At 46.9% G+C, this 26,043-nt stretch overlaps 1 protein-coding gene across 2 annotated transcripts in view; it reads right to left on the reverse strand.

Annotated features, from left to right (window-relative positions):
- LOC126547361 (LIM/homeobox protein Lhx9-like) overlaps window positions 1-26,043 on the reverse strand; it is a 68,249-nt gene that overhangs the window by 14,266 nt on the left and 27,940 nt on the right. The window contains exon 2 of one of the 2 annotated variants that reach the window (XM_050195338.3): window positions 10,816-11,108. In XM_050195338.3, coding sequence (XP_050051295.1) covers window positions 10,816-11,045 — 230 coding nt within the window. In that variant the 5' untranslated portion in view covers window positions 11,046-11,108. Of the gene's footprint in view, window positions 1-10,815; window positions 11,666-26,043 lie in introns of those variants that run through there. The other variant, XM_055062811.2, reaches the window with a different exon arrangement.

Genomic DNA, 26,043 nt, shown 5'->3' on the forward strand with positions numbered 1-26,043 from the left:
TCCTGGTACACTGAGATGTACTGTGGGGCTAATAAGACACCAAGGGGGTATCAATGGTTTAATAGACTTCTGATTGTCAGATGGTGGATGGTATGTTTGGTGATATGCTAAATATTTAAATATTAGCATAACAGTCAGGGCAGCTCTTTCTTTATAGCTCTTTCTTTCTTTCTTCCTTTCTTTTTTCTTTCTTTCCTTCTTTCTTTCTTTCTTTCTTTATAAATATATGTGCTTAACAAACAATGTCGTAACTAATCACCGCTAACAATCCCAGCGTCCAAGAACATATACTTCACCTTGTTTCTTGCAGTCTGCCGCGACAGAATAATATGTTGCCGCGTATGTATATTCCCAGGTGAAGCTAATCGTAAAGTATAGTGAGTTCATCTTGGTATTCTGTAGGAGGTTCCTGGTGTCTCTTTCTTGCTTTGCCGCAAGCGATATTAGCTAGCTGACGACACCCCATTCAACGTTTGTAGTTACACTGAGCATGTGAACACCTTTAGTCGCTAACACTGTCTCTAACAGCGCCCCTTAGTTCTGTCCAGCGGAAAAACACGGCACGTCTCATGGCCTCTCGCCGCAGAAAGGAAGTAACACAAGGGCACTGAAAGCGCCCGCATTTCGCGCATGCGTCTGACTCGAGGGACCCGCGTCCTTGTGGAACGCGTTGGTCTCTTTACCTACAACAAGAAAGCACAACACCAACAAGATTTCGCCAGAGGTGCGTTTAAAGGAAAAGCCACCCACGCATTAAACCTTGTTAGCGAAGCGTTGTGCGTCGGCCTCCCACGCAGAATACCTCGATGATCACCTGCGCGCACCTTTCTCCATGGGCGCCGGTATCGTGACACATCGGCACCACGCTAGGCGCGGCGGGTAGCCCCGACACCGAAAATGAGGGATCCTTCGAAGGTGTCTCCGTCGATAAAGACGGCAGAGCCTCCAGCAATGGGCAGCCCTTAGTGAACAGCCCGTGGAAGGGTCAACAAAGCCCCGGGGTATCCGCCGAGCGAAGAAGAGCGAGCCGCGTGCCCCAGAAAGGGACTAGCGCGCAAATGAGGAAAAAGCAGGGCGCGCAGGCAAAACGCACTAAAGAGGAGGCACCAAAGAGCCAGTGCGTGCGCGAGCACGCGCTCGTACGCACGGGCGCGCGGACTCGCACGCACGCATGCCGGGCGAGCGTTGCATGCGCCAGCAGGTGAAGTGGACGAAGAAAGGAAGACACGGGCTCTCTCCCGCCCCCCCGTCGGCCGCCGTAAAGCGCAAGGAGGCGCGAGGGGGGCCTCTCCATGATGAACGGTCGTAAAAAAAGGGCTGCCGGTGGTGGGCGCAGCGCGCGCGCACAAAGAACCGTCGATGCACCCAGGGCCTGCGCGCAGCGTGCTCTCCACTGCCGGCCGCCGCTTCCATGGCGGGTTCCCACGGGTTGGCTTGTGCCGCGTCGTTTACGAGCGACCCGTGATGTCTTCGTTATATCGGCGCGGACAGAAAGAAGTGCCGGGCGCGGTACCCGTCCGGTCATTACGGGTTCCAGGAAGCGGCCAGTTTGTTGGTGGTCACCGAGTGGATGATGCGCGCCGTCGTTCGCCCGGAGGGGGTCCGCGGACCCGAGTCGGCTCCCGTGCGTGCTGCAGCAACGGCCGTCCTGTGGGCGCCAGCGCGAAGGGACGCCCAACTACTCGGTGGTCGGCACTGCGGCGAGGCACGTATCTGTCGGCGGTGGCAGCGGGGGCGCGTTCCTCGGTCCGGAGACCGTAGAGCGTGCGCCAACAGGACCGAATACTGCCCGTGAAGCCGTCTGACATCGGCTAACAAATGAGCGGGCTCTTGCACGCAGGAGTACCTGCGAGCGCAGAAACGTGTACCCGGAGATGCCAGGGGCCGCAAGGTGCATTTGATCCTTGGCGAAAGCGCAAACGCTTAAGTGAGGTTGAACGACTTCTCGTGTATATATTTTGTACAATGCCAAACTTATTCAAGAGAATACGAAGCCGTTGCATTTTATCGGTGCACAGTTTCCAACCATACCAGGCGGCGATTTCAACAGCGAGCGATCAGGCTGTCAGTGATTTTAAACCTAAACCATCGCAGTTGTTTTATTCGTCAGATGAGCTTTCTTCTCCAAGAGAACAAGCAGGAACAATACGAGCATCTGCAATGGGCGCTTGTCCCCTTAAGATGCCCCAGTACCAGTATCGCCAACTTGTTTCATGTGTACAAGCAGACGATACGCACCACAGTCCCCCTCGGCATTAAGTCATCCGTAAGATGAAATTTAGCAAACGTGACCAGGAAGCCCTAAACGCTGACGTCAAGTCGGTGGATGCACAGGGATGCACTGTATTAACAATGCCCTTGGTAAACCGAAGTCCCATGATCAAGTGCACTGAGAACGATTATTTCGTTATATTTTTCACGTTTATCTGTATATGACAATTTCTACTTTATGGAAGTTTTACAAATAGGATCATTCTCGTTACAACTGTCCAAGTCACGGTTTTGAGACATCCCTTCGTTATAATCCTTCGGACAGCGGCTAACCTGTTTTGGTTATTGCGGTACGTGCTTTGTGGGAGCTCGTAGCCTTTCCAGCATTTCGCTGCGAAGTTATCTGAATTAAAAGAACTAATCCCCCGACGGACAAGAGAAGAGGACGTGAACAGAACAGGCGTTATCGTCTTCTTGTTCAAAGGGCGAGGAAGTAAGGCGCCCACGCCCTCGTCATTTGTGTCTTGTTGAGCAGCTGGTAAGTGGATACTTGCCAAATGTAGTTTGCCAGTTGACTTGCTATTCGTCTGTGTTGGTAAACTGCTGCTAATCGGACATCTGCGAACAGAAAGTCCGATGTCATACAACTTGGTCGGTATAAAGTCACGATTCTATTTCATTTTTATTGGTTTAGCAATTATATGAGCTTTTTCTTTTAGCTGCTCCAAATTTTTAAAAAATCACCTGTGGCAGGTAGCATGATTCTAAACCTCGCACTCTTACTTCGTGAGGCGGACCTTACTTCCACGAGCAGTCAGATGCGTGATTGTCCAATTGTCAAAATTCCACGAATTAAGTTTTTTTATACTTGTTCATTTACGACACGTATTCAAATTTACGAATTGTAATTATAGCGAGTTTGCAAAGCACGTTCGCTTCGAACGAATTCTGAGGATGCCACCGGTCTCGAGATATGTGCCGTCAAACGTGCGGTGAGAATTCCCTGTTGTCCCACTTACTTTTTTTCAAAACGCTGTTTTATGCATTGAATCACAAAAGTAACTGGAACACCAATGTATTTCATCGTACACTTTGAAAATTAATATCTCAATACTGGTGTCATGCATCCTGAGATATTTTCCAAGTGGATACATCCATGCGAACTCACCGTTTTACAATTCGTAAATTGCAATATGTGCCGTAATATAGCTAATTAAAACATTAATTAGTGCAGTTATGTTACTTACTGAATTAAGCATTTTGATTTCTCGCAGAAGCCCGCGCTCGCCATCACGACAGCGTCGTCATTGCGATTGCTCGGTGTTATCGAGAGAATTCTGTTCGTGTGCGTTTTGGGCGCGTGACGCTAGTGTTTAACTAGTGAGCGAATGTTTACTGCAATTTATGCTGCACATAGAACTACGAGCATTACTGTTCTATTTCTGTCGATGCGTCGCCTTTCGAAAGAAATGGCGACACACACACACACACACGTATATATATATATATATATATATATATATATATATATATATATATATATATATATATATATATATATATATTTATTTATTTGTCTATGTTCGCGCTTTGTAAATGGTCTGAATGGCCCTCTGTCTTCATTGTCACCACGGCCGACCGGACATGGATGGCACAAGGTTAACAGGATCAAGCGAAAGCAGTCGTGCCATTATACCACGGCCCTTCTTTCACTCACTACTCTTGTTCGTCATTTGAGCTGTTAAGTCGTTCAACACTTTCAGCACATGACCGCGGGCGCTCCAATCGGATTGTCTGATGGTGGTCCAGCGCATACGTCTGTCCCAATTGCGTCACAATGCCTCCGGGGCGACGCGCTCCATAGCGGAAGCGAAATGAATGGCTGCCACATATTTTCCCCGTAAGTAGATAATGAAAACATCAAACGAGAAAACAGGACAGCACCTCACGTGCGCCACGTGAGACTGCTCAGCGAAAATAGGTACGGCGCAACAACTGCAAACAAACCGGCTTTGAAAGACCTACAGATAAGACTCACGACTGCAGTCGTTTGTGTTGCTTATATTACTGTCGCTTTAATTTCCCTGTCGATGCGCACAGTACGCAGACTTGCCACCAGCAGACAGCATGAACGGACCCGCACCTGACAAGATTATTAGCCCTGCAGCATGAGGCCACAATCTCGATTCACTCGAACAGCTGCGCCGAGAATGCGTGTGTTCGCTTCGTTCTGTCTCCGGCGCATAGCAGTTTTCTGCACCTTTGATGTTGCACCTGGCACCAGGCACAGGTCGCCGGTATCTTTACTGCACACAGCCACGTGCGTATGAAGCACGCACCTTTCCAGAGGACATTACACGCGAGCAGCTGCACATACGGCCAAGGCACGAAGGCGACGTGCTATACTTTTGCTGATCTCGGCGGATAAAGGGGTGCCCTTACGTATGGAGTAGCCGCTCGAGTGTTTTACGTGCAAAGTGCAGCGCAAGACCATGCACTCACTCCTCCGAGCAACGCTAACAAGGGAGCCGAATCAGCGACGCCTTTAGGTTGCAAGACAAAATTGACACATTGCCGGAGCCTTCACTATCGTGTTCTCGGCCAACAACAAACAAAAATGCTACACAAACTATCAGAGTTGTCGACTAATTCGTAAGTATTCTTTGGCTCGGCTGCTACTTCGCTTTTGCTTACTTATTTAGCTAGCCTATGCATGTCCACCCGTCGCTACCAATCATATTCTATTACAATACTATAACAATTGCAAGTGTTAACTTGACCAATTATGCATCTATTTTGCAGATGTAAGGCGTCCCGGGACGGACAAATTTTGCTGGGGTACTCGCCACAGAATGCTTACGCACAAAACATCCCGTCCCTCACCCTTACGAACTTACGCACTCTTTTTTTTAGCATAGAACGGCTTTCTGAATCCGAACCTAAGTGGGCATAAAGCAGAACTTATTCGTCGGCAAAGGCGTCTGCCGTCTTTCCGTCGGTTCAATGCACCCTTTCGGCATGCTGGATATGGCCTGTCTGCCGCCTAAACGCAGACCAGAGGACCCACCGTGGTTGCTCAGTGGCTGTGGTGCTGTGCTGCTGAGCACGAGGTCGCGGGATTGAATCCCGGCCACGGTGGCCGCATTTCGATGGGGTCGAAATGCGAAAACACCCGTGTGCTTAGATTTAGGTGCACGTTAAAGAACCCCAGGTGGTCCAAATTTCCGAAGTCCTTCACTACGGCGTGCCTCGTAATCAGAAAGTGGTTTTAGCACGTAAAACCCCATAAACTTCAAAAAAAAAAAAAAAAAAAAAAAAAAGACCAGAGGGAAGTGGGCAGTCCGCAGTAAGTTTTTAGCATTCACCATAGCCCTAAAGCCAATGGCAAAGAAGTGAGACTGACAACGAGGCCATAAACTTCTTTCAAAACAGATTGAAGCGCGGGAAGCCTTTATTTATTCAACTAGAGCTGCCCAAACAAATTGCATATGGATTCTCGTCTTTATCATGCCTTTCGAGAACGAAAAAAAAAAAAAATGAAGGTCGCCTTTCCCACTGTCGGGTTGTTGGCTGTCATCCCTGTGAACTAATTTGGACAGCGACAGTGTAGATAAATTCGGGCTCAGATTATGTTCTCCGGGGTGAAAGCTTAGAAACTTCCTCAGCACATGTAGTTCGTGCTCAGAAACCACACGCGCTTTCCGTTCGAAGCCGCCAGTTATTGGAAGAAGATAACTCCGACGCACTTTCTTTGTAGCCTAAAGCTCTCAGGCAATGGTTTTGTCAATACGACTTTTTGAATATTTGAAACGCACTCGATTAGTCGTGAATTCGTATATTGAAAGCGAGGTTTGATGATCTGATGAAAGCAAAAAATGAAAAAAAAAAGTTACGAACACAACGGCGGTTACGTCACCTTATAAAAAAGTGGCATCGATAGATTTTGCTGCGTTCCTTCTTTTCTTAAAAAAACATTTTCTTGTTTACTTATCTTTCCTGCCCCTTACACCATCTCCCTGTGCAGAGGAGCCAACGGACACTTAATCTGGTTAACCTCTCTGCCTTTCACCTGTTGTTTTCCCTCCCTTCCGCTGATAGGCTTGAAGGAGTGCGTTAAAACGCAAGCAAGAACGAAACATGTCTGGACATACTCTGCAAGGTGCTGTCGCATCTCCAGAGCCACAGGCTGCCGCGGCCAAGTTCGTTCGTCGGGGTATTCCCCACACACGATGGGAAACGCGGCAGTGCGAATTTTACGACCTCGTTGGCATACATTCGCAGCTGTTGCCTGCCAGATCAGTTCACGTTTTTTTTTTCGTACCGACAGGCGCGGCGATCAGCCGCAGGCTTCGAAAGCACGTTTTTTTTATTATTATTATTTTCGTGCAGGTTTCAACGCGCGGATCGGCGACCGTAAGTCTAACACAATGGTCGTTACGTGCGGCTACATTTGAATTACTGCTCTTGGCACTCGAGGCTCAAAACCACTAACATGAATGATGTGCAGAGTCAAGTACAGCATTGAGTGCACATAATAATAGCATACTCTGGCATGCACAAAAAAAGTGCAAAACAGCAACGTGTCGGTCAAAAATTGAGTATGAAAGGATAAGGTACGTGTAGTGAATGCATGGTCGGTCTAAAGGGGCACAGCAGAGTAAAAATAGCTTACACGACGAGCGCTTCTGAACCCCTCGCACGATTTACAATTATAACGTTTTTAGAGCCCTACACATGTAGCTATAAGGCAGAGCATTCAGCTGCCACGCATCACGTGCAACAGACAGGGACGCTGTATACTTTCTGTCGAGCAAGTTTCGTGTGGTAGATGTTATTTGCGCCGCAGCACAAGACAAATGTCCTAGATTAGGTCAGGTTAGGTTAGATTAGGATGTGCATGCACTATGAAAAGCTTTTCTGAGAAAGCATTGTTCGTAAAAGAGCTTTATTTCCATAACTATAATTCTGAACATATTATGTTAAGTGGTAGTGCTGTTTTGTTAGCCCAGTTCTTCTGACAGTGTCTTTTTAATCTTGTGTTGTTTAGACTGTTTCGTAGAATAGGGCACGTAGATAGGTCTCATATACACATGCAGTATACATGCATGCTAGATATGTACAAGTTACATTTACAAGAGCGCCAGAGTTATGTACAAGACTGCATGGGAGGATACGCCAAAATCACTAATTCTCGATCAGATAAAGGGTAGCCGGCAGCGCAACCAGGCGCAAAAAATCAGCTTTATATCATGCCAACAACACAAAAGCTTGTTAACGGGAGGCCTAAGTTCATAAGTTACTAAACATAGAAGCTCCTTGGGTTTAAATTTCGATTTGAGATAAACACACACACACAGGAGAGGTCTTCTTTCCTCCAAAACATCTCATTTAGAGATTAACGATACTTTCCATGGCGCAGAACGGAGGGCCCAAAAGTTCTGCTGCCGATGGCTCGTATTCCGGGGGTTCCAAATTGGGCGTGTCGATGTGATAAGCGAGAGCTCGTGCATCAACGTACACGCATACTTTAGAAGCTTCCGATGGGGTCTGGCCAAGAACATCTCCAGGTAGCCATTAATGCGCTTCAGAAAGACCAATGGGGTAATTCTAGCCTGCGTCTTGTTGCGTGGATATTAAGAAGCTCAATTCTTCTTTTAGTAATTACGTTGTTGTGTATGCAAATTTCTCGGTGTTTATCGCAGTCATGCTAATCTCGAGGCATGCTACTTCTCCTTGACCTGTGTTTTTGCCATTTCTGTGGCACTTCTGCTGTACCAGTGCTCCGGTGTTTGCACAATGCTGAAAACGGAATGCAGACCTCGTCCGGCGCTCCCCAACCCTCCCTCGTCCCCCATCTTCCTATTATGTCTTCAATTAGCATCATAGCAATTTTCGTAGTGAGTGTTATTAAAATGAATTTTGCTTGATTTTGTACAGCAATAGGGGGAGAAACATACTGAGGTCAGTGCAGTTCCCTCCCCTAGAGCTTTCAGTGCCAGTGAGGCCTTATCCACGGCAGGAAGGGCAAATCTTTGTGCAACCATTACTAAAGTGTAGCATCACACAACACGGGGAGCCATTGATAGCAGTACATGTGCATTTCGTAGGGGTATTTGTGAAGCCTTTCTCACAAATAGTCCAAGAGTTTTCCCACATATCTTTAATTGCCCTGCGCAAGGCGACCAACATCTCGCTCGAAACATTATTGAAGCTAACGGTCTCACGTAAAAAACATGGAAGGATATGCGACAAAAATGATTGCTATACAGATCGTGCGCGCAAGCTTTGTTCCAGCGGGAGGACCGCCACCTTGCGTGTGACAATCATGATGTGTCGAGCAGCGCAGCCGCGTGATTTGGGATATCCACTACAGTTTCAAATGTGGAAATGCGGGGAAATGAAATTATGCGGAAATAGGCGGGCAGTTTGTTGCGTCTCGATTAACCGTTGTCGTCGTCATTAGTCTTCCCTGTGTGTCTTGTCCCGGGTTTACTTCTGGCTCGACCTGCCTTGAGAAGTGGCGCGTGGGCGGAGCGACTGCCAGCAGCTTTTGCAAAGCCAGATCCGCCTGCAGCTAGCAAAACTCCCCTTCCTCCTTCTCAGTGGGAGAAGCGCACTTTCCGGCTTTCTTATTCTGTTAAACGGCGTCTCATTTTCCGATCGCGCCCGAGCACTTTTGTAGAGCTATTTAATTTTTGGCACCCAGATCTACATGACAACTTATTGCGAATTTGTTGCTGTGCTGAACACAGGGCGACTGTTCAGAGCTAGCCGTTTCGTAATCCGGCTAATACTGGCACTGTGACATCTGCAGTGGATTAAACATACTCGATGTTCGAAACCTCTTGCTCTCTACATGTGAAACTCTGAAAACTATCGAAGAGTAGCCCTTAAAGGCTAATTTGAAGTAATTATATTACGGGGTCACTCAAAATCAGCATGGTGGTCGACCCCTCCGGGTCACGCGCCTGGCGAGCGGGGGAAGCTTGCCCCACCGGGACCTCGGTGCTTGCTCACGGCAGAGAACAATTGCTGCCGCCCGATCGTCCGCCTCAAGTCTGCTTTGAGAGTCTTGGCTGGCCGTCTAGCTCGGAAGACATAGGCCTCGATACCACATTATAGTTAATTAAATTTATGCTACCAAATCATGGTCAGTTCAAAGAAGTGCTGTTCTTTTCAAAGTTTTGTTCTCTTCCGTAAGAGTAGAATAACCTTTTTGCCTCACGGTATCACTTCTCTCATTCTTTTTCCCGACGTGTCCTGCATGAGCAGCTATTACATTCTCAGCTGTCTGACCCTTCTTATAGGGTGCTTTGCAACACTAAACCTCAGCTAGAGGACATAAAGCGATACATTTTGCACCTTCAGGACTCGCGCGATTAGCAAAAGAACAAATCGGGTCGAGGAAAGGCAGGGCGGGCGTTAACCCTCACACAGGCACGTGTTTACTTGCACTGGAAGGCAGAAAAGCAGCCACGGCAACGCTCGCAACCAGTGTGCGGTGGGAGATATACACCGTTCATACTACGGTTCGGATTCGAAGCAAGCGTCCTTTGGAGGGCTGAAGGTATAGGCAAGCAGTCATTGGCCGCCCGTCATCTTGATTTTTATAAACGCGCTCGCACTTGCGCCACTCTGTCCCATCAGAAGAAGCGCAGCGTTACGCTAAACCATACCACGGAGACCGCAGACAAAGAAATTACACAGAGAACACGGTGTGCGCAGACTACGAGAAGTGCATTTAACATGTTGCAATAAGTTATGGACAATCGAAAGGGAAAAAAACATGTGAAAAAAAAAAAAACGAATGCAGGAAATAGTAACACGCGACGGTCGCATTTCGATAGAGCGAAATGCAACAACACCCGTGTACTTTTATTTAGGTGCACGTTAAAGAACCCCAGCTGGTAAAAATTAATCTGGACTCCCCCACTACGGCATGCCTCGTAATCAGATCGTGGTTTTGGCACGTAAAACACGATTATTCATTTTTATTTAGTAACGCGCGGAAACAACTAACCGAGTCCTACCACGGGGTTTTGGTCACTTCGTATTCTGAGCATGCTTAGTTTCCTATATGCGACTAATTCGTGAGAGCGCTATATTGACACGTGTACTTGTCTTTATCGAGCGACACGTTTCACCGCCTAACGAATGTTCTTGCACAGCGCAGGACGCGCCTGCATGTATCGGACGTTTCTGGAATATTATCGATGCTTCCATCCGCTCTCTGTGACCGAACGTTGTGTAATCTGACCGCATGTGTGCGCGACGCGAATGATGTAGAACTTTGTGGAAGGCACGCGGGTCCCAGCGATTACTCTGGAACATTCGACGACTGGTGTATAAAAGCCGACGCGCTTGACCCGCTAATCAAATTTTCGACGATCGCCGACCGTGTTCGCCGCTATCGTTGTGCTATAATTGTAGCCTGTTTTGTAGGCACAGGTCCGCCCAATAAAAGTTAGTTTTCTCGTTCACAGTATTGCTGCTGTGTTCTTCAACGTCACCACCAAGTGACAAAATAGTATGCTTTGACGGAAAACCGCGCTAGCTCGCTTACAAGCACCGAGCTCCCTATCAGAGCCAAGTGCATGGACCGACCTGTAGTAGTCCTCCTTGCAGTAGATGTTCCCGTCCCTCGCGAAGCAGGTGAGCTCGGAGTCCAGCTGTTGCTTGCAGTGGCAGCAGCGCAGGCAGTGCGTGTGCCACTGTCTCTCGACGGCCAGCAGGTAGAAGCGGTCGGCGATGGGTGCGCCGCAGCCCGCGCACAGCTTGGGTGGCGCCAGGGCCTGCGCCGCCGCCTCGTCCGGGCCCGGGCTGATCACGGGCATGGCGGCTTCGGCGCCGCGCCTCCGCTCACGCCGCCGCCGGAGACAAGCAGACGCACGCCGCCCCTGCGAGCGACGCCACGTCACGTGGTCAGGGAATGGCATTTTGCGCACGCCACAGTTCGGACGAAATGTCAGAGCAAAAAGCACAGATCGTTTGGCACCGACCACGACTCGCCTCTTGGTGACCCGTATGGTGGAAAGGCGCGAGAATCTGAGAAACGACCAAGTAAACAAGAAAGAGAAGAAAAAAAAAAAAAAACGAGACGGCGGTCTTCGCTATGGCAGAATGCTGCTTTCGCATCAAATGAGTTCAGAGGCGGAGGAATGGCCAAAGTATGATTTCTTTCTTCTTTGCACACTGCGTTTCAAACAAAACGGCGCCTGTATCCACGCGATCGATTCGCAAGCTTAAATGGTTCTTAAGAACAGGTACAAGTGCATGGATGGCAAACATAGCGAAGACCGTGGGACATTAGGAAATGGTCATGACGGGCACTAGACCGGAAGTTCGGGCTAGTTGGTTAGTCGTCATCCTCTAATAACCCCACGTAAAACATTTTTTCGAAGAAAGCGATGTTGAAGAAGCCAAGGGACAGACGACAAAAAAAACAACAAAAAATGGAAGAAGATTTCATTCTTCTTCATTCTCTCATTTCGTTCAAAAAGTCAGAGAAAAGCGATGCTTATAGACTTGGTGAGAAACCCTATAAACGCCGCTTTTGTCTGATTTTTTCAAAAGGAATATACTGTTTTTTAACATGGTTTGAACTCTGTTACTTTCCAAAGGAAAGTACGCCGGTCATAAAAGGTCTCGCGAGTAAGTATCAGACATTTCAGCTGTGATACAGAAATCTTGTTTAGAAAACAAGAATATGCAAGATGTGTAGGTTGGTTATTAGATCAAACTTAAGCGCGCTGTTTCGAGTAGTTCTTGTTTTGTAAACAAGGCTTCCGTGTTGAAGCCTAAACGTCTAATACTTATTAGCCACACCTTTTTCATCGACGTCCTCCTCTTGCCTTTGGAATAAATTTACTCACCAGCCACATGTCGTCAAACCTTCGATTTCACTATGTTTCTTTGCGCTGTTCTGACTATAAATGCGCACCCTCTGACAAATAAAAAGAAGTTGGAAGTCAGCGCTGCGCATGTCTCTTCCACGTTATAGGTCCCTCCTTTTACCCATAGTTATTGGATGCTGCCCCGTGGAAATGCCACGAGCAAAAACTTTGTGCACTCGGTCCCTGAACTGAAAAACGCTGCAAATTGAGAAAGCTGACAGGAATGGATTTCTAGAATCATTTCAGTGACTCACGGTCATAACGTGCAACTACAGTGTTAAATTCGATAGCCACGCCTATTATATATTCGCGAGTTCTCACTTCAAGCACTGCCGCCGAGTCTACATTAGTCCCACGACTCACTCTCTCTATGCTGGACGCTGCAGTCGTCATGAGCGTTAGGCTTGCCGCGTGAGAGCCCAATGATTGCGCCTTAAAGCAAGTGCTATTAGCCTATGCTTAGCACCTGATGTCCTGTTTACGCTGCCGGTGGATTGCTGGTGCAAAGGTCGAGAGGATTTAGATTCGTTTGCGACTGATGCACGCCTGGTAAGTATCTATTTTTGTATCCTTAATTTGTTTGTGTAACACTTGCCGCCGTAATGGAAAGTTTCCACACTGCATCCACATAACACACCCATAATGCAGGACGTCACTTGTAATTTGTAAAATAAGAGAAAAATCTCCAAAGCGGTCTTCTCTGATAGGCCCTACAACTGTGAAGAAGGCAGCATTAGCGAACGCATTTTTAAGGAGCGTGCAAGTAATGTTCGCCTTTCTGAGTACTCCAGCTCAAGGAGTATAATATTATGTTATATGTTATCTGCGACAGGCTATTTTTAAATATTCCGCGAAACGTAAAAATGATCACCCAGTATAATACTTCAAGTGGTTCCAAGCTTGAGGCACCGAGTAGAACTGTCCGTCACCGTCACAACTATAGCGCGCCGTTAGCGATCGCGCGCGCCTGCGTCCGTGTGTTTGTGCGTCCGTACGTGCGCGGGGTGTGCGCTCTATGTAAGGCCACTTATACGAACCCGCCACAAGGAACATTACTCTTGCTGGGCGCTGTTACAGATATAATCCCGACCGTTGATACATGACCGATAACTTACGGTCATTCTAAATGTCTAACTTACACTGTACGATCGTTCTTAGCACATATAATGTGAACTGGGCATCCACTGGAGATGACTCGGGAGCTACGATTATTAAGCCCCTTCACAGTGACTGATTCCGTAATTCCTTGATCTGATATTTCTACTCGCAGTCATTGAAGCCCCATTCAAGTTTCTTAAAAAAATAAATGCAAGGCTGTTATGAGCAAAATGTTTGTTGCAGGAAATACCGGCAGGCTTCATCACACCCAGAAAACGTCGTCTGGCATTTTTGTAGCGATAACTATTCAATGAACGTTTTGCTTTAATTAGAATAGGAGGGAGAAGCATCGGCATCACAAACATCAGTCAGTCCGCTTGGAATGAGAGCGACGACCTCAGACCAATTAGAGATGTTGACTCAAGCTTACGTTACACACCGTCAGCTGCACTTAATGCAAAGCTTCCCCGACTTACTGACAAGTACTGGCGACACGCATAGTAAGGTGATCGTCTATAATTAGATTCTTCCAGAATGGGACACAAATTACTTTGAAGCCGCACGACGTCGGAAAAGCTTAGTAGACGGGCGGGGGTGAGGGAATCTGCCTAGCAAAGCAATATAGAAAAAAAAAAAAGACCGTAACGCAAAAAAAAAAAAAAAGAATGCCGACATATCAACGTCGAAAAAGACGATTCAGTCCATACACGATATTAGGACGCAATGCGCGTGCAGATAGATGATCCGCAGATTAGGTATGCGAATCATAAAGGAAGAACTCAAGGAGGTTGGAAAATACGTAAGCGCGGTTCACAGGGATCGCCTTACTACGAGGTAGGCCACATGGGCATCGCGCCGCGATCGCAGCCGCTTAAAAAGTGCCAATAAAGCGCTCGCGGTGGGGGGAGGGGGGGGGGGGGCAAAATAACCTATCGGGCAGCATAGTGGAAGGCATCGTGCTTTTGTTAAAGGATCCCCGTTTAGGTGACAGTGACAAGGGGGCGAAGTGACAAGGGGGAAGAGCGATGCATTATCTTTATGCTGCGCAGTCGGCGGCTTCTTTTCCGGTCCCTATACAAGACAGGGCGCCGCTGACAACCTTTTAACAAACGACGACGAGCGACGCGCAATCGAGCAAAAGCAGCGAGGACGCTGAAGGAAGCGGCGCAGGGCGAGGGAGCAATAGCAGCGTCGCCGTTTGGAGACGCGCCGGCGGTTCGGAGAAAACCTGTCTCTCCCTCGGCGCCCCCACCGCGGCTGAAGATAAACGGACGAGGCGCCGGTCGCATGCGGCTTTGCGACAGGTCGTGTTTGCTCTTGCTTTGCGCCACGAGCCTGACGGCTTGCGTACGTGAGCACGGGCTTTGTCAAAGGCGCATATACGCTTTAAAGTACCGAGCCAACACCCGCTACCGCAAATAAAGAAAAAAATAAAAAACACGGTAGAAAAGAAAAATAGTCCTTCCCGTTTGAGTGGGTGGACTATCTCACCGGGGAATGACCAGTTTCACTTTGTTTTATATGACATAGCTGATATCGCATCGCAAAGCGATATCAGCTATCAAATGCGATGTGGCAGTCAGGCACGCGCTTGATATGGCGTCACGACGGAAATCGCAACTACAGGTGCGAAGACCCAGAAACTGGTACCACTCGAGCAACCAGGGAGCAACGTGGCCAGAAATCAACCAGTGCATTATTATGATGGGTCAGCCACGCCACGCCTCCCAGACGCGACCATCAATAATCTCAGATTTCAGCGAAGGTCGTATATCGTATAACGCCCTTGCCCGTTTGGAAGTGGCGATGATTTGGGCTTGTGTCACCTGCAGGATGACTCCGAACATTCCATTGTAATGTATGTATGTATGTATGTATGTATGTATGTATGTATGTATGTATGTATGTATGTATGTATGTATGTATGTATGTATGTATGTATGAAGCGCGTGCGTTTGCGTGAGTGTGGGTGTGTGTGTTTTGAAGAGGAGGAACACCAATGAGATTTGCAGCTATTTATGAGATCCGATCAAATCCAGGCATATAGTCCCCCCAGGGGCTTTTGTTGTAAAATAAACAAAACAAAGAAAACTATAAGCCGTTGATTAGGACGGTTACACGCTCCACCATGAAAATCACCTATCGTGCCATAAGCTTTCGTCTTCCTAAGTAGCGAAATGACAGTACAACGTATGACGCCATGCAACATTGCTGTAAGAGTTAACACTTGCATGCTGCGCTGATACCAGCTGTGCGTAGTCACTGTGGCTTTTATCTTTTACATAGCATACTTTACGTAATTGCCACCCCACAAGCTCAGTTGTACTTACACAAACACAGTTGCGCAAGCATAATTTTTGTATGATATAGACAAACTGCGGAATGTCTGCCACTCTAACAACAATATAATAAAGGAAGGGTGGCAGCTAGTGCGACGATTATAAATCTCTGAAGGGTATACTGTTGCAAATGTTTACGTCGGATAGAGCTCCCAGAAAGCCGGTAGAGGTTCAAAACAAAATAGCAATGGCGCAGTCAGCGGGCAACAGTGTGCTGGGCAACAACGTGGCGTTAAAATTTTGTTAGAGATTCGCTCGACTCAGTTCTCTGCAATTCTGCGGTGATGTTTTCGGGGTAACGCTACTTTTTTAGATATTCGTATGAATGAATGTGAAGCGTCAAACATCACGGATAAACAATGCTGTTTTCTAATATTACATCCAATGTGACTTCAATCTTTAATACGTGTAGTTAGGAGAAGAGTGATTTAGACTTCGAAAGGGAAAGCAGGGAAAACTGACACCCTCAGAGAGGACACCAAGTTGACCGAAATTGATAAACTATTTTTGTGGAGTGCAAACAGGCGAAGTTTACCAAGGGAGAATTGGTATGCCAGAAAACCCCGTAAAAGTAAAGACAAGTTGGAATGGCTACCACCCACCCCCCCCCCCCACCCCCCCCCCCACACACACACACGCACACACACACACACACGCACACGCACACGCACACACACACACAAACACACACACACACACACACACACATATATATATTCATAGGAATACAAGCATGAATGCTCCTTCTCCCTTAAAATCAACGACAATTCCACCTAGCAACTTCTCTGGACTTTTATCTATACTAAGAAAAAAAAAAAAGAAGAGACCCATGCGCATGAAAATGCACAGAAGTACGGCCATGCTGATTCCAATCACCCTGACACCATAGTTTCTGGTCAGTGGAATTTAAAAAAAAATTGTTCGCACTTCCCCTATTTCTCTCCGCGGTTTCTCCACATTCGCCATTCATAATCCACTTTTCTAATGCCGAAAAAATTCTGAGGTCAGAAAGAGCGATCTGGTTGTCTATACACTGCCGCCAGTCTTCCCTTTAGTTTCATCTTGAGGGAAACATAAGAATACGAAGGTGCACGCATCTTACGCGCTATTTCGGTTGTTTTCGAGACGAATACCTCTGGGGCTATCCCGAGCTGTTACTGTAGCCGGATCTCTTCCACCTCGGTGTTCGTGTTTGGAGGGGGGCAGGGGTGCTTTTGATACTCCTTCGGTTGTCACAGGCACCGTTTTACTCATTAAGAATAAACTTAACAATAATTTAGTCGCCTCATCGAATGCATCGTCTTCGCCTTCGAGATACTCCCTTTTCCAATGGGCATCGCACGATTCGCAAGTGGTTCATCCAAGCGTATGGCTGGCACCAATGAACTCGTGGCATTAGGCCTCCTTCACACCGGCATCTTTTTTTCGGCCTTCCAGGGCGCATCCCTTTGTTTCCTTCTTTTTTTTTTTTGCGATAGCAATTATATGGACACTCCAGGCGCATTTTTGTCGTGGGCGTCGCTGTCGCTTGATATTCGGTATAAAGTGCAAGGTCGATAACATCGGCGCCGCGCGTGGAAGCGAGGGAAGCGCGAGGGAAGCCGACGATCGCGGCGCAACCTGGCGCGCGCGAAGGAGGAAAGCGGAAAGCAAACGCGCAGTCTCCCGTCGCGCGAAAGGCCGCGAGGGGTGAGCGGGAGGGGCGGCGGCGTTGTGCTCCGGCAGCAAGTGCGCATTTCGCGACCGGACGCAAGGGAAACTGACCATCCCGGCTCAACCGGCTCAATTTCGCGCGCCATATATGGATGTAAGCGGGGAGGCAGCGCGGCCGCGCCACTCCGCCAACAAATGCGTACTTTGCACGGCCGCGCGCCGTCGCGCGCCGTTTCTTCAAATGCATCTGCAGACGGTTCATACCTTTGTGAGCGCTGTGTTCTAGCCGCTGTTGCTCTAAAGCGTTAGACCGCACATAAGTCACTTCGCTCGCGGCTGCTGCTGCGCTTGCTCACACCAGCGTTTTGACGGCTTGTGTCCGCGCTCATCGAATATGACGTGTTCATGTTTGCTTGTGCGCGCTGACACCATGCTTGTTAATTCACTTGGTAAGCGAATGTTTCCAAGTTTGTACGGCCGATAACGCTACTATCCTTACTTCGTATAGCTATCTACTAATTTGCCATCGCAATGCCGCTTCGCCTTTCGCATGAAAGTGTGACCTTTTTCTCTCAGGCAAGAGGGCATAGTTTTCAGAAGCCGGTAAACAATATTTTTTTTTTTTTTTCACTGACGTGGCACGACGATTGAACAAAACTGCGTTGAACGTTCATCCAATCGCAGCACTTTCTCAAACTACTGATAACTTCCGAGACTAGCCTCCGGTGCACGTCAGTCGCCAGCAGTCGAGAGTGACAAGTGTCTAAATTTACCAAATGGCATAATGCCAATTTTAGCGCTGATACATGTTGGCAGTAGCTTAATTAAAATATAACAGACGTTCAGAATCGCAAGCACTGGAGAGCATTAGCATAAAATATGACGTATACACAAGGACGTATGTAGAGGAACATCTGGCGATCTATCCGAGAACAGCGGCGTTTGCGGGGACAATTTTTTGTCGCTGTGATGAATCATAAGTAACTTAGAACCTTCTTGCGTTGCAGAAAAAATACCACAGAAATGTCTTCGTGATGATTACCTTCTCGCTGTGGACACGTTTACATAAGCCGATATGCGGAATACCCCTGGTCATTTCCCTAAAAGGTGTTAGCGCTTTGTTTAAGTACAGTGTCACCTGATGGCGCCAGCATAGCTCTTCGCGTACACGCCTCTTCGTATTTCGATACGGGCCTCCGTTATGCTAAAATTTCGAATATTGGTTGTGTGTTTTACTAAAGAGAAAGCTAAACACATCTATTTCTAACCACGCCCAGAATGCGACCGTCCAGGTTTCCGGTTTGAACAATGCATCTCGAGAGCATGTTCGTATTCCCCCCTTTTTTTTCTCTTCTTATCTCACGCCGTCATATTTGATGGCGTTACATAATAACGCCATCACATTGATGTCATGCCTTGAAAGATTGTGGCGTTCAAGATCATCGTTGTTGATGGCGTGACAGCACTAAAAACGGCTGTGTGAACGAGACTTCAATAAGTCGGGGGCTCCCCTTCAGAATAGAGTAGTCCTTGTTTCAAATCGCAGCTCAGTCTGTGGTGCGGAATTTCATTTCTTGGAGAGCTTTGAGCATAGAGCTAACGTGCACGCGTAGAAGCATGGTCATATAGCTGACCAACTGAATATTTATCTAAGCACAACACTTCGCTTAGTAGTACATATAGTGACCGGCGACTGAGACCTAGCGACGAGAGTGCGGCTCCTATAAAAAAAGCAGCGGGTTTCTGTGAAAGCATGACGGAAACGTATTGACAGTGCTTAAAGCATTCTGTACTTGACATTGAGGCTCCATACCGAGTAAATTCACAAAGAAGCACGCAAGCCCACAATTTACAAGCCGTCCTGAAGGCGACACAACAGATATCTAATTTTACACTGATAATGGCCATTTTCTTCCTTTTTTTTCTTTTCTTTTCCTTTTGCAATTGCAAAGCTCAACGTAACATTTTGTGCCAGTTTTACAAAAATAGACGTATACGCGAACACCAAAAGACATCTTCGGTTTCCTTTCTGCCGTGTCTTTTTTTTTTGTAACTAAATATATGCGCTGCATATCGGAAGTCTGCTTAAAATGAGTATCTGTTCACTTGCTTTATTATCCAGGACTTTTAATATTCTTTGCTACATGGCGCAACATTCGTTTCAAGCCTGCTTAAAACTCGGGAGGAAGAGAAAAGGCGCGTGTATTTGATAAATATGAATGAACAACGGGCAAGCATGGCGCTGGCATAAACACATGTTCGTCTATAGCTTATTGTTGTTGAGACATGCGCCAATGCTTAGCTCAATTATCGCCTTCTCTTCTAAATGTTCCCTACCAACGTTGCATGGCAAGCTCGCGCAGAGAGAGGATTCTGTGTACTCACGTTGGCCTTCGTTGACAAGCAAACAAGAGAGATAACCAGTTTATCATCAGCTACTTCTGGTGTTAGAAAATTCGATTAGTGAAGTAGAAAGTTCGAAAGGAAAGATCCGTAGGAATTTTAGCATGGAGCAGGGTCGGGGCCGGCTGGCACCTCAAGCTTATTAGAACGCAGCTCTTAGGCGCCCGCTCCTGCGTTGAATGTCAGTGTGCCTCGGCGTCCCTCGAAACCGTGCAAAGCAGCACGGCGAATTATGAAAGAGTGAACGCCGAGCACAGCGGGTGATGAACGGTGACGATGGCGAAGAGAGCGCGAGGAAAAAGCAGAGGAGGAGGGTGCAGAGGAACCATGAAACGGAAAGCGGAGAGGGTGAGGCCAAAGCGAGAGAAGAAAAGCGTAGTGCCGCGCAAGACGGGCTCTGCGGCGACGATAGCTACGAAATGGCGCCAGAGTAGCACGCGTAAGACACATGGAAACAAAGCACTGCATGAGCGGAGGTCTGTCTGCGGCTGCTGCTGTGAATCGCGCCCGCGCGTCACCCACGCGCCGCCTCTCGCAATATCTCGATTAGCGAGGCAGTCGCACCACAATTCGCTCCGTTTTCAACGTGCCGCACGATATAAAGTGTCCGCGCCAGCCAATATATCAAGCATTGAAAACACGTATAGAGTTGCGCTTAAATTTCGCATTCGTGAGTGTCGTAATCATAGGCGAACTCTTTTTTTTTTTTTGGCACAGATGGACACGAGAGATTGACAAAGTCACGAGCTGGCAGGAACATATTACAGGCAATAGGTGCAGAACTGAATACACCAAGGAGCCCAATAGAGGCTGAAGTAGAATTAAGGACTGAAGTTAGGAACAAGATCAGAACCAACTCTCTCCCCAGAAACATGCATCCAGAATATAATGTCGAAAGGAGAAAGGCAAGAGCTAAAGCACTCTTGCAGGAAATAGAACAGCAGAACCAACTGGCAGCTATAGTTGATGCTGCCTGGGTGAAAGGTAAAGAAGCATATACGACCATTGTATCAAATTATCAAGGGAAGGTGCAAGACGCTCTCACTATTTTTACCAAGGACCCCATGGTGGCGGAACAAGAGGCAATTGCTCTAGCCATCAGGAGCAATAAGTGGACCTGCGTTTACAGTGATGGAGTTGCTCGATGGAATTATGCCGCACATAGTCATTCCGTCATTGCACCCCTGATAAGCATTATGTATACCAAAAAGAGCTGCTTAATATATAGCGAAAAGACGCGGTTCCCTCTTTTTTTTCTATGTATTATTTTACATTCTTATGCTTTTACAATACCACCGACTTCCTACGGCAATGCAAGCGGCACTTGTAAACGGAATGCACCCCATTGTATTGTTCGTATTTATATTTCAGTTGCGTCAGTAACTGCACTACCGAGGTATATTACTTATTACTAAGTTAGTGCTGTTTACTATAGCTTCAGCAGGTACTGAAGAGTACTAGCTATCCCTTTGCTACCTTCACTTACCAAGAAGGTAGTGACTTTCATGACAAGTAGCGTGTTAGCATTTATTTAGTATGACGACGACTTCTTTTTTTTTTTTTTTTGCACTTTCTCTCACTGGCTTGGCTTTCTTCTTTTTCGTTTCCTCACCATCTGCTCACAGAACATGACCCTGGCTTCATACTGCCGCATCACTCTTGTTTCGTATTCCCGAAGTGCGAAAAATAAGCGCTCAAAATCAGAACGCTCTTTATTGCGCCTGTCGATCAGCATGTCGCCTGTAGAATGTGTGTGAGCGGTCGTTTGTCATAAACTCATTAGTGCCTATGACGGATCGGAATTTCCAGGAGCGATGTGGAAAGCCGCACACGATAGCATGTGCAAACGGAATTTTCGCTGCACCATTTTTTTTTTTGTTTTTGAAGCTAGAAATAAACTTTTTTGTTAATTGTGCTCTTGTGTTTGCCTCAACGCCGGTTCACCGTGATGGTACTGTCAAAGGAAAGGCACGCCTCTAAAGATATGGAAAGCCTATGTTATATACCACACTGCATTTTATGTAGCCGCGATGCAGGAGAAACGAATGAGACGTGAGATGAATCATTCAGTAATATGGCCACAAGCTGAAGATAGGCACGATCAAGCGCTAACAATTGTGTTCTCGCCCAAAATACGAAGGCAAGCCCACAGGAAAATAGGCGATGCAAAATAGTATTTTCGGACGTCGCGCAGTTAAAACAGCATGTGCGCGAAAAACTCCCGCAGGTGAATTGTGAAGATGGAAAGAAAGAGAGAGAGAACTTAAAAAAAAGAACAAGGAAACAGGCGCCAGTGTGTCTATATAGCCGGTGAATCAGTTTAACTGTTCCGTAAAACAATCGCTTATGTCTTCAGAATTGGTCCAAGGGCATTCGCATGCTAGAAGAGTAACTCTTGCACCAGACAATTAATAAATAAGAGAGTAAGAGTCCCGAGGAGCCGTGGCCAGGGGTATCAACTTCTGTCAACAGCTGCAGAAACGCGCGAAATTGGGACGAGAGATAGAAAGGACATGCCGCCAAAGATGGGAAAAGTAAGCCCTTGCTGCCTAAATGCGGTTTATCCCGCTTTTGTATGCGTCATAGATAACAGCGGAAAAATAACCTCGCGCACAAAGTGGAGCGATTGGCTCCAGTGCATGGCCCCGGATTTTCTGCATGCATACACCGCCATTACGTGCAAATGTTATTGTTCGCTCTGCACCCTGCTGCAGTTCATTCAACTTCTATAGATGGCGCTGCAGGGCACAGAAAGACCTGTAGATTTAACTATCGATCAATAGTTCTTTTTTTTTCTTTTTTTTTCCAGAACCAAATAGCGTTGAGGTCACCGCTCCCTCAAAGGGCAATCTGTTGGGCGAATTATAAGGAAATACAATATTGGGCATACGCGGCGTATATGAGTAAAAAAATAAGGAGTGTGCACAAACAAGGAACAGCCCGCCTTGTGTTACAAACTTATCTATACTGGCTGTCCTATGGCTTTAGTATACCTCTCACATGATTGCCGTATGACCGCCGCTTAACTGTCGTAATACTGCAACACACTAAGATAAAGCCGCCATACAAAAGATGGGCAATAATTACTCACGAGTATAGGGACGTATCCTGTTTTGTGTGTGAGCGTAAATTTAGGGTAGCCTGTAATGTGCAGATATATTTTAAAAAAGCTGTTGTTTTACGTCCCAAATCCACGATCTGATTGAGGCACTTTTTAGTGCGCGATTACAAATTACTTTTTTATTTTTTGTTATTTTTTTGACGTACCACTAATGCACTGTACATGAATGTTCTTCTATGCCGCTCCCATTGGAATGCGGCCACCGGAACCGGCATCGATCCCGCAACCTCGCGCTCAGCAGCGCACCGCCGTAGCCACTGAGCTACCGCCGCTGGTCCAAAGATACTTCAGTTGTGTCAGAGTTGCCATGGTGCCATGCGCGCGACGGAAGGCGGCGCGCTTCCCGACTCCCCCGTGCCTCCATTGCATACGCAAGATTGAGCCGACATCGTCGACTTACCGTCGCACGCCTTTACTTGCGCACACAGTGTACGGCGCGCGAGGACGATGTTATCACGAGACGAACTCGGTATGTCCGTATCGCAAAACGAGACCTGTAGCAACTGCCCGAAGAGGTCAACCCAGCGCACCTCCGCCTACCTTCCTCCTCCGCGACGTTTCGCCTCGTTTCTGCTTCCTTACTTCGCTCAACGTCACCTAGACTTTCCTCTAGGTTGCAGTGCTTTGCCGCGCGCTCTGCGCGCTCCTTCGTACTTTCGCTAGCTCGAAGCCTGCACCGATGACCTGTGAGGCGGCAGATGCCTGCTTTAACTCCCTAGTGAACTTTTTCCAGCAGCACGAAGGCACGGAATGACTTTTTTAAAGGTCATTAGGTGAGATATCGTTTGTGGCTGCTCGCCGATTTGCACAGAAGCGCCAAGCATCCATAACGGTCTGGATAAAACCCAGCAAATATAGCACATGAAAACAGTTTTCTATTAAGTTCAGCTAAAGAAATACTTTTTATGACATTTTTCTCCCATTTTAAGTGTACCTCATTTACCGTTTTGAAGTAAGACATTTGGGTGCGCCTGGTCATCTTGCCAATTATTATTCTGATCAAACGAACTTCTCATAAGACGAACCAATTTTCATGGTCCCTTCGAGTTCGTCTTAAAAGGAGCATAATGTATAAATATCCAGTTCTGGCAATGCCTATGGAATTCCCCTGCTTCGTAGAAAGTGGGTAAGTTCTGCGGTTAGCCTCAGCTTTCACATCGAATGCATAGGTCTATAGCGGTGCGCGATTGACGTGATTAAGGGTCGCTTTGAATTTCCTTAAAACTCAGAACATAACCGTTAATTTTTAAATAAAATGCACATAAACGTTGGAATCGCGTGATGCGCCCTTATATACGTATACGACACCTTAACTAGCGAGTCTTCACCACAAATGCTAGGGTCGCTCCCGAGGTAAGTTTCGTCATCTTTTTTTTTTTTTTTTTGGAAAAAGAAGGTGGTACAACAGGTGAAACAAACAATTGCCATAAGAATCCACGCCCGTTGCTGGTGCAACGACAGAATGGACGTCAGTGGAGGAGGAATGACGCATGCGCAGAGCGCTGGAGAAGAGAGAGAGTAGCAGCAGACCGGCGTGCCCGAGGTTATGCGAGTAGAAATCACGATGGCAGACTGACGTGTAGTGACAAAGTGGTCGCCAATGCATGTGCGTGCTGTTATCCGATATGAATGGGCCCCTGTTCCCTGCATGAAAAGCCGCACTCTTGGGACGTCACTTCCAAAACAATGCTGGGATGGAGCAGGACGTGCGACAATCCCTTGCATCGCAGGGCACCGAGTTTTACCAGAGTGGTTTCTTGAATTTGATTGCACGCTATGATAAATGTCTCAATGTCGGTGGCGACTATTGGAAAAATAGTGCAAGGTGTATCGTTTATGATGCTATGGTGTATTTTTTTTAGCAATAAGGTTTCCGTGTGAGAATAGATGACGAAACTTACTTTCGGAACGTCCCGATCGTATAACTCCACAAGCAACAGTTTTTATCTGCGCTACTAAAGAAGAACAGTGTTGACACATTGTTTTTTCCTCACCGAATCGTTAAGTGGTTGTTTCGCCAGTGTGACCCGCTTCCTTCCTTGCGTCGTTTTTTTTTTTTTTTTTGCATAATTATTTCTTTTTTTTTTGTAGTGCTTTTAAGGCAAATAATGCTTAGGAGGACAAATAAATCTATTGTTAGCAGCGTCAAAACGGACCAGAACGACAAAGTAACAACGCCGGACGCAACGCTCCTCCCGTATTCTTCGTTAGTCGTTGTCGTCCGTTTGCGCACTGCTTGTAATTGATCTCTACCAACTTAAGAAATAAATGCGGTTTCATTACAGGCGGCTAATATCTTTTAACCTCCTTGCCACCTTTTACTAGAGATATGGAGCCAGCGAGGGGAAAAAAGGAACCGAAGCAAAATAAAGAAAAGGGGATTAAACAGAAATCAAACAGAATAAACAGGTCGCGCGGAAACGCATGAGCGTACAGATGCGGATGTGTTTACATGGAATGACGGCGCAGCTTGCGCTTACAAGTGTTACCGTAGAGCTCGAAAGCATCTCGGCAGCAGTTGCAAGAATATCATGGAGTCAAAATGCTCGAGATGATGTGCTTCAAGTATACCCGGAACAACCAAGCTTGTAAGGCGGCGTGCACACTGGCGGAAGGAATCATGCGGGAAGTGCTGCGTGGCTGTAAATGACATTCCCAGGAAGAGTGTGCCGCTTCTGCGGAAGACATTCTTCGTGACGACCTTTGTAGATGTTACATTTGCATTTGTCAAGACATGACAGGCATGCTTCGTTGGGCCGAATTCATTATTTGATGTGCGCAAGAACGTTAAGCCCCAGGGAATAATGGTATATATGCACTCTTGGAAGAGGTGGTATTCCTAGAACTTGCAAGTTCTAGGAATACAAGTTCTAGAACTTGCAAGTTCTAGGAGTGGGCGCGTTCGCGCCCACTCGCCTGACGTATGGTGCTCGCGTCATTTAGGAACTTGTAAATGCACCTTCTCTTAGGCGGCTGTGAATCAACATAATATAAGCTTCGTATATATATATATATATATATATATATATATATATATATATATATATATATATATATATATATATATATATATATATATATATATATATATATATTGATTTCGGCGCTTCGGCCGGGGACCGGACTCAAATTGCAGGCAGTATGAACATAGTTACCCGAGTGCAGTTTGAGAATATGATGTACATATTATTTTAAATTTACATTTGCCAGAAGCGGGAACAATCGGTAATCATACAGAGATGCGCTTGCTTCTTGTAGTTACTGTAAACAATAGCGTACTAGTGGACAGAGGACTGACCATAATGAACGGACACAAGTGTTTGCG

Source organism: Dermacentor andersoni, chromosome 1, assembly GCF_023375885.2.
Source record: "Dermacentor andersoni chromosome 1, qqDerAnde1_hic_scaffold, whole genome shotgun sequence".
NCBI classification, from domain to species: Eukaryota; Metazoa; Arthropoda; class Arachnida; order Ixodida; family Ixodidae; genus Dermacentor; species Dermacentor andersoni.